At 34.3% G+C, this 12,778-nt stretch overlaps 1 protein-coding gene across 3 annotated transcripts in view; it reads right to left on the bottom strand.

Moving 5' to 3' along the window:
- HPSE2 (heparanase 2 (inactive)) overlaps positions 1 to 12,778 on the bottom strand; it is a 575,892-nt gene that overhangs the window by 516,121 nt on the left and 46,993 nt on the right. For 2 of the 3 annotated variants that reach the window (XM_065894147.1, XM_065894148.1), the window contains exon 3: positions 6,893 to 7,054. The exons of the other annotated variant lie outside the window; for it this stretch is intronic. In XM_065894147.1, coding sequence (XP_065750219.1) covers positions 6,893 to 7,054 — 162 coding nt within the window. The remainder of the gene's footprint in view (positions 1 to 6,892; positions 7,055 to 12,778) is intronic. 3 annotated transcript variants of the gene reach the window in all.

Below are 12,778 nucleotides of genomic sequence, written 5' to 3'. Positions count from 1 at the left end.
TTGACATAGCGCTCACTTACAGGAATTGCACAAAGATATGCAATGCTGTTCATCACAACATTATTTATAATCATTAAAAATTAGGGACAAACCTGATGTCTATCAATAGAAGATCAGTTAAACAATTACAAAATATTCATACAATAATGCAATTCTAATGTAGCCATTAAAAAGAATATTAACCTATGTTCTTTGATATAGAAAGATGTCTACAAAATATTGTTAAGAAAAAGGATGTTACCAAAAAAAAAGAAAGAAAAAGGATGTTACAAAATAACAGCCATGTGTGTTGTATAAAACTGGTTTGTATAAAATTATATGTGTTTCCTATACATTTATGGCTTATGTATATGTGTGTGTATGGATAGAGAGATGCCTAGAAGAATGTTAATCAAAATATCTTTCCTCTGTCATAATAATAAATAATAATAAAGTCATTCTCATTTTGAAAAAAATATATTTTGACTTTCAAGGGATTTGGTTTTAGTGGATAAATATTCAGATGCTTATACACATGAAATAGTGAAGTCATCTTCATTAAAATCATGTGAAAAGCAGCTATCACCACTATTTTTCAATATTTTGGGGAGGTTTTTAGAAAATAAAAGGAAAACAGTAGGTAAAAATTTAGAAAATAGAAAAAATCTACCTTTGTCTTTGATCAATAGTTTCTCTTTATACTGGAAATAAGTTATAAAGAGAAAGAAATTCATTTTCAATATCAACAAAAGTATAAAATATTAAAGAACATATTTAACAAGAAAGGTACAGAAAAATTATAAAATATTATCAAACATAAAACAAGAACTGAGCAAGTGAAAAGATATATCATCGTAAGTGGAAGACTTAACATCAGAAAAATATCAATACTTCCCAAATTAGAATACAGATTGAATATAACTCCAATCAAAATCCAGCAATGAATTTTCTTTAACTAGAGAAAGTGAAAGTTTATTTCAAAAAGTAATTATATGAGAATAGCTGTAAAAACCTTAGAAAAGAGAAACAAATGTTAATAAGCCTTACCAGACATGAAAACAGTATAACACTGGCACAGAAATAAAGAATAAAAAAATAACATAACGTAGAGTTCAGAAATAGGTACAAATATATGTGGGAGTATAATATATAACATATATGATGTTTCAACTCAGGGGCAAAAGAATGTTTTATTTTAAAAAAAACAGTGTATGCAAAGCTGGCTAGCTACTTGGAAGAAAACAATGTTACATGCTTACATCACACTATATATAAACATAAATTCCAGTAAAAGATTAAAGCTCTAAACTAAAAAGAGTTGAAAAATAAATGCCATTCAGGGAAGAAAATGGTTTACAATACATAGGACAAAGGATTAACATTCCTAACTCACAGAGAGCACTTATAAACTGATAAGAAACAGATTAACACCCAATTTTTTTAAAAGGCAAAGATATGAATAGGTAATTCACAAAACAGAAAATATAAATCACCAATAAATATGTGAAAATATACTCGTCCTGGCTCTGGCCAGAAAATTGCAACAATGAGATAATATTTTTCACCTGTTAAAGTGGAAAAGATTGAAAAGAGCACTAATACCTAGCACTAATAAGAATGTTAGGAAATAACTGCTCTCATACACGGCTAGTGGGAATGGGAATTGCTACAATCTTTTCTGAAAATTATCTGGCAGAATGCATTATAATTTTAAATGCAAACCATAAAAGCAAAACTGGACTTCATCAAATTTATAAGTTTCTGCTCTTTGAAAAAAGCTGTTAAAAAATAAAAGGAGAAGTCACAGAGGAAAAACGTATTTGCAAATTGTATGTCAGATAAAGGACTTGTAGCCCAAAATATATACAGAACTCTCAAAACTCAATAGTAAGAAAACAAAAGTCATTATTTTTTTAAAATGGGCAAAAGGTTTGAACAGACACTTCACCAAAGAAGATATATAGATAGCAAATAAGCAAAGAACAGATACTCAATATTATTAGTCATAAGGTAAATTGCAAATTAAAACCAAAAGATATTACTACTACGTACCCACTAAAATAGCTAAAATTTAAAAGACAGACAATACTAATTATTGGCAAGGATATGGAATATCTAGAACTCATACACACTGTTGGTGGAATGCCAGATAGTACGGCCACTTTGGAAAACAGTCTGACAGTTTCTTATAAACAGGCATCATAAAATCAAGCAATCCCACTCCTAGGTACCTACCTAAGAGAAATGAAAACATATGTCAACACAAAGATCTGAGAGTAAATGTCTACAGTGGCTTTATTCATAATCACCAAAAGCTAGAAATAAACCAAATGTCCATCAACAGATGCATGGATAAATAAATTGTAGGATATTCTTAACATGAAATATTACTCAGCAACAAAAAGAAATGAACTGCTAATAAATGCAAAAAGATGACTGAATCTCAAAAACATCATGCTAAGTGAAAACAATCAAACACACACAGCTACTTTATTTTTCCATTGATATGACATTTAGGGAAAAATATCAGATCAGACACAGCTAAGGCTGAGAAAGGAGAGTGACTGCCAAGGGAGACAAATGAATTTTTAGGGTGACAGAAATGTTCTATATCTTGATGGTGATGACAGCTATATGACTCTATAATATGTTAACCTGTCCAAATTTATTTATACTATAATGTAAATTACACCTCAATAAACCTGAATTCATAAAATTTTAAAATATGTATCTTTTGACCCAGACATCCACTTTCAGAAATCTATTCTACAGAAATAAATGTGTAAATATGCATAGAAATTAATATACATTAATAGGGAAATGGTAAAATAAAGTATGTTACATTCAATACTATGGAATATAATGCAAATAATTAAACAGACCTGGATATAGTCCTTTGAGAACTGAAAGAACACTTATTTGGGCCCTTTGCTCAACTGAAGTTAGAAAGATTGGCCACAACAAGGAAGTATGAGCCTCTTTTGCTCAATTCATTTACCACAGTAATACAATAAAGCTGACCACAGGAATCTCAGTATATTTTGGAATCTAATGACTGAAAGAAGAGGTACAAAACCATAAGTAGCAGACAATAACATAACAAGACAAAAATTCCTCATAAAGGAATTTTGGAAAGCATCTTGAGTAATGCCATCCATTTATAATGGCTATACGGTTCAGGCTACCTGGAAACAAGAGTTGACTAGATGACTTCACAACACAAATTTTTTAAAAGTTGACTTCATTACAGGATCATTCACTATGTTCTAATTACTATGCAGAATGCAGCACAAATATAATATTCCTTGCCTTCTGGGAGTTTATGTTCTAAAGAAAATCCTAGAAAGTGTATTGCCCCTTAAGGCTGGCTTTTAACTTTTTTTCTGTTTTTCATTTGATTATAGTACAGGCATCCGCCACAAAAGTTCAATTTATACCTCAAAAGAGGGGGGTTCGCCAGGGGAGGGGAGACAAATAACTAAATTCAAACCTATAAACAGTTATTTAATAGATATCCAAATTAACCCTTAAAAAGTAGTCTTTGAGTGAACTCACAATGTGTACACAGCAGAACATTTTCCACAAACTTACAGAGCATTATCACATTAAGAATCATGAGAGCACAAAGATACAGAAGACATGATCACTGTTCTTTCTTAAAGTCACCTACCAAACTCTCCCTTTCATTTATCACTCCTTGAGTAACATGCACAGTGACATTTAATACTCTCAGATTCAAGAAGCTACAGGACAAGATTACATGCATGTGTTGGTGAGTCAGTGTAAAAAAGTGCAGCATGTTTAACATAGTTCTATCATTGATGTTCTCCTGGAATTCCTCCATCATCTTCACATAACCTTAGAGTTTACTTCAAAAACCCTCCAGATTAGGTGAGGCTAACATTATTTCCAATACCATGTAAATCATTCACATGAAGATATTAAGACATGTTTAATATCATGCAAAAATACAATCCATTTTTAAAAAAATATTATACAATAAGAACCACGTGTTTCCATTAACTGGGTTGTCACTAGAACTGTAGAGTTGTTTTCCTTTTATTAAATGTTCAGAAGATCCTCAAAGCTAGAATATCATTTGCCCTCATCTGAAGGATGGCTGTTTAAGAGAGATCACAAGCTAGAATGCAGAATATGAAGGCATACCTCTCACCTCAATGCTGACAGATCAGCTAAAGATGGAACACCTAAGAATGAGGGCTTGCTTGTGAGGTGAAGGGCAAGAGCCATCATTTTTAATAAGCTTTTAAGCAGCTGCCATTTCCATCACTTTATTAATTTCTTACTATACTGACATTTCAATCACTTTATTTTTTTCCTCTACTGTTAACTTAGGTGTCCAATTTAAAAATAAAGACTATACCACTAACTGACCACTAACAGGAAACAATCATGATACACTGCTACACATATACATGAAATTATGTAAATAATTGGGGAGAGGGGTTGAGGGGAGAGCAGAGACATTAAAAAGTGATCTCTGGGCTTCCCTGGTGGCGCAGTGGTTGAGAGTCCGCCTGCCGATGCAGGGGACACGGGTTCGTGCCCCGGTTGGGGAAGATCCCACATGCTGTGGAGCCTGCGCGTCCAGAGCCTGTGCTCCGCAATGGGAGAGGCCACAACAGTGAGAGGCCCGCGTACCACACACACACAAAAAAAAGTGATCTCTTTCTGAGATTTTGGAGGCCCAGTTTCCTCATCCTGTTCCCACATACTTTCATGGCAGACATTTCAAACATGTCAGAGTTATACAAAATAAGTAAAACATCACCAAGCAGAAATCCTAGGGTAGGTGTTCTGAACATGTTGGTAAAGAAAGTCACTTCATTTGAGAGGTCTCTGCCCCTTCAACCTCACCCTCCTTACCAATATACATTCATCACCGAAAAGGGAAATATTTACAGAAGTTAGTTTAGTTATGTTTAAATATTATGTTTAGCTGTCTGGAGACCATGTTCTCAAAATTTATACAAGAAATCAAGGATTAAACTTCGTAACAATTAGAAAACTACACTGTGTAAAATCAAAGACTTAGTTAAAGGATAGTAAAATAGTTTTACCATTGTTGCTAAAATGAAATGACTCCATCTCTTCTCAACACCTGGCACCAAAACCTTTCGAACTTTCACGTAAACAACCCAGGGCACACCAAATGCTCTGTCTGCAGCAAGGTACCACCTCTGCAACAGGCATTTGGGTGAAAAATGTGGAAAATGCCTGAGGGCTCTTTGAAGCAGCTTGGGAGAAGTGAGAGCAGGAAAGAGGCTCTTCTCTAGGGTAAGTTTGTTTAGTAGAAAGTAAGCAAGTTGTCAGGGTAAAAGTTGACAATGTTGATTCCAACAGTTTGAACTGAGAATAAACATCCAAAGGGATTATGTTACTGAGAATTAGAAAAGATTCCATTGAACTCAATAGAGCACTTGTGTTTTCAAAGATAATATGCCTTCAAGCCACACTCTGGATGCACAGTTTAGGATTAGAATTACCCTAAGCTCTTTCTATGCCACATTAAAGAACACAGGGTCTGACATCTCTAATGTATGCCTAAAAATATTAGAATAAGGATAGCTTAAAATACTGCATTTCCAATAACTGAATTGGAAAATACTATATACATTTACTATTTGTACATTTGAGTTAGACTGAAGAAATTTGGAGAAAAATATGTTCTTCCCAAACATCTAAACTTAAACACAGTTTCACTAACCAATTTAGGATTTATTAGCCATAAATTACTTTTAAGTTTTCCTTCCTTAATGACCTATCAAAGAACAAAAAATAGGGCCTATACTTATGAAATCTATAATCCTCTTCTCTGCTCTCCAAAGCCACATTTAAATCTGGCTTTCATCTCATGCTGCTGAGTTTTCCACCAGGTACAGATGTAGAGTCAGAAGAGACTTGTGCTTTTTCAAAAGCAAAACAGCCTGGTTGCTGGAAGCAACCTGGTGAAATGCCAGGAAGCCTGTAAAAAATTTTTAAATTTTCCTAACTTGGAGTTTACAAAAATAAGTGTGAGATGTTCATAGTCTGTCAGGCATTCCATCTTTTTATTTTTTTTTAATTCATAAACAAGGGAAAACACACACTTTGATTTATTAAAATTTATTTGAATCAAGATAATGCAGATCTGCCTTGCATTCCCTTAAGAAAATGGAGGTAACTCAGACTGCTCTTCTTAGTTCATCCAAGTCCTACATGATTCTCACATTAGAGTGTGCTATTAGAATTTTTTTCCGAAGCTTGACAAAGGCATGCAACTCACATGCTCTTTACCAGCCAAGTCTGCAGCAGCCCTGCAAAAAGTTTTCTCCTTTGAGCTCTCACATATATTCATTTCCCTCCTAGAACCAAGGATGTAAAGGAGTATGGCTCAGTCTCATAGCCTCTTTGTTCTTAAAAAGTAAATCAAATTCCCTAGATATTTTCAAACTCCACCAAGAATATAGAACATTCTCAGCTCTGCCTGTGGATCATTATCTCTTTTACATTTCATCTTTATATTCACTGGGTTCACAGAAAGGGCATACACAGAAAGAGGAAAATAGCTGCTTCTTAGACACCAAATTTAGTAATTTTCTCAAATCTACTGGCACACATCTAAAAAGTCATATTTTTACAAGGCTTCATTAGGTTTTCACTGGTTCTCTCTTTTGAGAACACACATGCTGAACTGCCCATAACCTCAAGCCAAAATACATCTGCAAAATGTAATAAATATTTTACATGAATATAAGAGTCATCACAATTTTAAAAGGGATAAGTGGGAAAAGACAGACAGATGCAGCTCATCTGAATCCCACTTTAGTGTCTCCCAAGCATCAAGTTGCTAACTGATGGAGACCATCAATCTACAGTGCTCTAAGATTCCAGCCGACGCCAATAGCCTTACCTGTTAATACGAGATTACTGTAAGTATTGGAGAATTGCTCCTTTAGAAGAACCAGATGCATCTGAGCTGCCTTCTCTCGTTGGAGCTCCAGCATAACATCAGGGTGCTGGGCAATCTTGCAGCCTTTCTGTTTATCCAAGGCAACATCACTTCGAACAATGTCTAAGAAAAGAAAGAAAGAATACAGGCAGCAAAAAACAAAACAAAACAAAAGCCATATACACATCAAAGTCCTGTTGTGCCCAATATGACAGAATTTATAAATTACCAGCATTTTCATCAAAGTGAAGAGATTCAGAAATAATAAACCTGAAGGGTCTCCTACTTCATGATGCATCCTACAAGTTTCTCTGGTCATCTCCAAATTCTCTGGAGATTTCTGTTTCTTAGCTTTCTCTGACCTCATTTAAGATTCTCACTCCTCCATTCCCCTTCTCAGCTCACATCCAGGACTTATGTGCCTCCTGGTCCCTTTACTTAACATATTTTACCATGGAGAAAAATAATACGACCTTGCCTGAATACTAGTGACTATGAAGGTCATTCCCTCTACTTCAGACTGTAGGACTGGGTGATAGCACCAGCATGTGTATTCAGGATACTTGGCCTGTTTTCAAATTTACCCCCCACGCAGCCCATTCAGCTCAAATGAAAGCTGCCATTCTGTGGTATAGCTGCTTAGGACTTCTACTGCTATTTTTCATGTACCTCTGAGTATATTCAGACTCATTAATTGTCCTTTAAATATATAAAGTATATAAAAGTATTTTGTGGGTCACTGAAGAAAGCAAGAGTAGGGCTAGAGTCACTTTGGAGAACTGCCTCTTTCCCAATTATTTTCCTATTAGTGATAGGCTGCCTTTCACACTTCAGTATGATTTTCACTCAAAGCATATGTATTCTCCAGAAAACAGCCCTTCTCAAAAACAAACATTCATCTAGAATGCTGCCCAAAAAGCAAGGACCTTTTATGTCCTGAAGTAACTTGTTTATTTTTACAAATTAAAAGATAACCCAGCTGATTATCATAGGGACAAATGATATTATCAGCAGCAATCGGAATGACAACTCTAGAAACTTTCAAGTTTTACGTAACAAACTGAAGGATTTTAGGGAAAAAAAGTGCTAAAAATAAAAAAACTGCTCTGCCACTACTGACACCAACGGCTTTGGAAAAGAAAAACTAATGCCCATGTCAATGGTACCAATAGGAAAGTTTTGGCTCTTTAAGCAATATCAATGACACCTAAGAGAAAATAGGGCATGTGACATGCAGGGCTGATCATCACCCTGTGCAAAAGATTTTCAAACACATCAAAAGAGCCCTAAAAGAGAAGATCAGATATAAAAACAAACCCATGACAACTTCTTCTACCTTCTGAGCATTAGGATGTGTGGTTGACAAAGATTAGCCAGATGTAAGAATGGTCCTCACTCATTCTTAGATAAAAATAGAGGAGCTGGTTGGAAATAATGCAATATTTATGCCTAAACATATTTATACTAATTTCTAGGATGTAGGCAATAAGGTGCACGCATTTAACAATCAAGTAAGTAATAATCTCATAGATTTTCTGAGCCTTGAATAAAAAATTAGAATAAATTTAAGAATACACTCTAGTTTATAAGATCGTCAATAGAAGGTAAGAGGAATAATGAATACAGTATACATCTATTTAAGTTACACTCTGTAAAATTTTTTAAATACAGTGTATCACTGAATTCTTCCAACCATCAATGAAAGCAGACGTTGTTGACTAGCTGACCCAAATCCTAAACACAATCCCTTCTCCTTTGCCTTCCTCTACTACAGAGACTGAAGAGCTAAAATATATAATTCCCCAGCTTTCCTTGAAGCAAAGAGTGGCCATTTAACATGCTTCTGGCCAATGAGCTGCAGGCACACATCACTAGTAGGACCTCCCTGGCCAAATTAAAAGACAGAACTTCACTAAGACCAGCTTTTTTTCCTTCAGCCCTTTAGTCCTTCCTATTCTTTATGCCTAAAACACAAAGTTATAGTAGCCATTTTGTGGCAATGAATCAGGAAGCAAGAGGGCAAAGGTCTTATGCACTAAGGATGGTGAACAGGAAGATGGGAAGAGCTTAAGTCCCCTAACGTCATTATTGAGCTACCATACTTGTGCTAGACTGCCTATCTTTTGTTTCTTGTTATGTAACATGAAAGCACTATTTGTATAAACCATTAACAGTCAGTCATGTATTTTTGAAATCCTAATCTGTTTTGTAATCCTAAGTGATAATGAGTAATATTATTATCCCTAATTTATATATGGAAAAACTGAGGTCCACAAAGCATAAGTGACTTGCTCAAGTTCACATATCATGGTCAGTCCCCAAATCCAGAAATTTTCAAAGCCAAATCCACTGATCTTTCCAGAAGTTACTCCTATATAGAAACTCAAAAACTTAATAGTAAAGTATGGTAAACAGTAAAACTGAGGAAATAGAAAGAAAACCTTTTTATACTATACAGTAGCATACCACAGCTGATCTATCCAGAAAAGAAATATGGATGATACTTTCCCAAAAAAACATTACAAAACTCATACCAAAATATACTACAAAGAGGAAAAAGAGGTTTCAATTATCCTGATATCTTCTAATAGAAGTCTAATTCAAAGGGTAGAATATCTACTAAACTCTTTATTTCCTATCTAACAAATGTATTGCGCAGAAGGTAGAAGCAGCATAATTACAACTGATATCCTCAACGTCATTTAAGCCAGAACCTTGAAATAAAGTGAACAAATTACCTAATATTAAGAATAGTAAGAAAAGAAAACAATGGGCATGGCCTAACAAATGTCATAGACTTTAAAAAGTACATTTCAACAATGTTTGGGGAAAACATAGATTTGCAATATAGAATTTTTTATTGAGGTATAGTTGATTTACAATATATATTAATTTCAGGTCTACAAAATGATGATTCAATATTTTTATAGATTATACTCCATTTAAAGTTATTATAAAATATTGGCTATATTCCCTGTGCTCTACAATATATCCTTGTGGCTTATCTATTTTATATATGGTAGTCTGTAACTCTTAATTCCCATCCCTATTTTGCCCCTCCCTGCCTTCCCTCTACCTACTGGTAACCACTAATTTGTTCTCTATATCTGTGTCTTTTTGTTTTGTTATATTCATTCTTTTGTTTATTAGATTATTCTACATATAAGTGATAACATATAGTATTTGTCTTTCTCTGACTTATTTCACTAAGCATAATAATCTCCAGGTCCATCCATGTTGTTGCAAATGGCAATATTTCATCTTTTTATGGCTGAGTAATATTCCACTGTTCTATCAACAGATGAATGGATAAAGATGTGATGTGATACACACACACACACATATATATATAATCTCACATGTGACTGACCCCCTGTCGGTCATATGACTTATAAATATTTTTTTCCCATTCAGTAGATTGTCTTTTCATTTTCGCAATGGTTTCCTCTGCTGTGCAAAAGCTTTCTAAGTCCATTTGTTTAGTTTTGCTTTTGTTTCCCTTTATCTTAGGAGATAGATCCAAAACATATTGCCATGATTAATATCAAAGAGTGTTCTGCCTATGTTTTCTTCTAGGAGTTTTATGGTTTTCAATCTTACATTTAGGTCTTTAATCCATTTTGAATTTATTTTTGTATATGGTGTGAGAAAGTAGTCCAGTTTGATTCTTTTGCATGTAGCTGTCCAGTTTTCCCAGCACCACTTATTGAAGAGAGTGCTTTTCCCCATTGTATAGTCTTGCTTTTTTTGTCATAGATTAATTGACCATAAATGTGTGGGTTTATTTCTGGGCTCTCTATTCTGTTCCATTGATCTATGTGTCTGTTTTTGTGTAGGTACCATTCTGTTTTGATTACTGTAGCTTTGTAGTACAGTCTGAAGTCAGGGCATAATACCTCTGGATCTGTTCATCTTTCTCAACATTGCTTTGGCTGTTCAGGGTCTTTTGTGTTTCCATACAAATTTTAAAATTGTGTTCTAGTTCTGTGAAAAAAATGCCATTGATATTTTGATAGGGATTGCATTGAATATATAGATTGCCTGGGGTAGTATGGTCATTTTAACAATAATGATTCTTCCAATCCATGAACACGTAATATCTTTTCATCTGTTTGTGTTATCTTCAATTTCTTACACCAGTGTCTTATAGTTTTCTGAGTACAGGTCTTAGGTAGGTTTCTTCCTAGGTATTTTATTCTTTTTGATGTGATTGTAAATGGGATTGCTTCCTTAGTTTCTGTTTCTGATAGTTCATTGTTATATAGAAATGCAAAGATATCTGTATATTAATTTTGTATCCTGCAACTTTACCAAATTCATTGATGAGCTCTAGTAGTTTTCTGGTGGTGTCTTTAGGATTTTCTATGTACAGTATCATGTCATCTGCAAACAGTGACAGTTTTACTTCTTCTTTTCCAATTTGGATTCCTTTTATTTCTCTTCCTTCTCTGATTGCTGTGGCTAGGACTTCCAAAACTATGTTGAACAGAAGTGGTGAGAGTATCTAGGCATGCTTCTGGCCCATACAAGTCGATATATAGAATTAACCATCACAGTGACATTCTGGAAAAGGCAAACCTATTGTGCAGTAATCAGATCAGTGATTGCAAGAGAAACGGAGATTATTGAACACAAAAGAATATGAGGGAAGTTTGGGGGAGGTGATGGAATGTGCCATATTTTTATGTGGTGGTACTTACACGACCACATAGGTCTGTCAGAACTCATTGAATTGTACACATAAAATGGGTGAATCTCCTTATATGTAATTATACCTCAATAAACATGAATTTTTTTAAAAAAACTGGTGAGAGTAAACATCCTTGTCTTGTTCCTCATCTTAGAGGAAATGTGTTCAGCTTTTCACCATTGAACATGATGTTAGCTATGAGTTTGTCATAAATGGTCTTTACTGTGTTGAGGTATGCTCCCTCTATGCTCACTTTCTAGAGATTTTTTATCATAAATGGATGTTGAACTTTATCAAAGCATTTTGTGCATCTATTGAGATGACCATATGGCTTTTATCCTTCAATTTGTTAATGTAATGTATCACTTTGATTGATTTGCAAGTACTGAAAAATCCTTGCATCCCTGGGATAAATCCCACTTGATTATGGTGTATGATCCTTTAATATAATGCTGGATTCAGTTAGCTAATATTTTGTTGAGGACTTTTGCATCTATGTTCATACAGTTAACTATTGTAACTTTCTTTTTTTGTGGTTATCTTTGTCCAGTTTTGGTATCAGGGTGATGCTGGCCTCAGAATAAATTTGTAAGTGTTCCTCTCTCTGCAAATTTTTGGAATAGTTTCAGAAGGATGGGTTTTAACTCTTATTTAAATGTTTGGTAGAATTCACCTATGAAACCATCTGGTCTTGAACTTTTTATTACAATTCAATTTCATTACTGGTAATTGGTCTGTTTCGTATTTTCTATTTCTTCCTGATTCAGTTGGGAGACTGTACATTTCTAGAAATTTGTCCATTTCTTCTAGGTTGCCCATTTTATCAGTGTATAATTGTTCATAGCAATCTTTTATGATCCTCTCTATTTCTGGGGTGTCACCTGTAAACTTCTTTTCCATTGCTGGTTTTACTGATTTGGGCCCTCTCTCTTTTTTTCTTGATGAGTCTAGCTGAAAGTTCATCAATTTTGTTTATCTTTTCAAAGAACCAGCTCTTAGTTCCATTGAGCTTCTCTACTGTTTGTTGGTCTCTATTTCATTTATTTCTGCTCTGATCTTTATGATTTCTCTCCTTCAACTAAACTTGGGTTTTGTTTGTTCTTCTTTTTCTTGTTCCTTTAGGTGTAAGGTTAGTTTGTTTCTTTGAGATTTTTCCT

This window comes from Phocoena phocoena, chromosome 16, assembly GCF_963924675.1.
Source record: "Phocoena phocoena chromosome 16, mPhoPho1.1, whole genome shotgun sequence".
Taxonomy (NCBI): Eukaryota; Metazoa; Chordata; class Mammalia; order Artiodactyla; family Phocoenidae; genus Phocoena; species Phocoena phocoena.
This window is presented reverse-complemented; position numbering and strand designations above follow the sequence as displayed.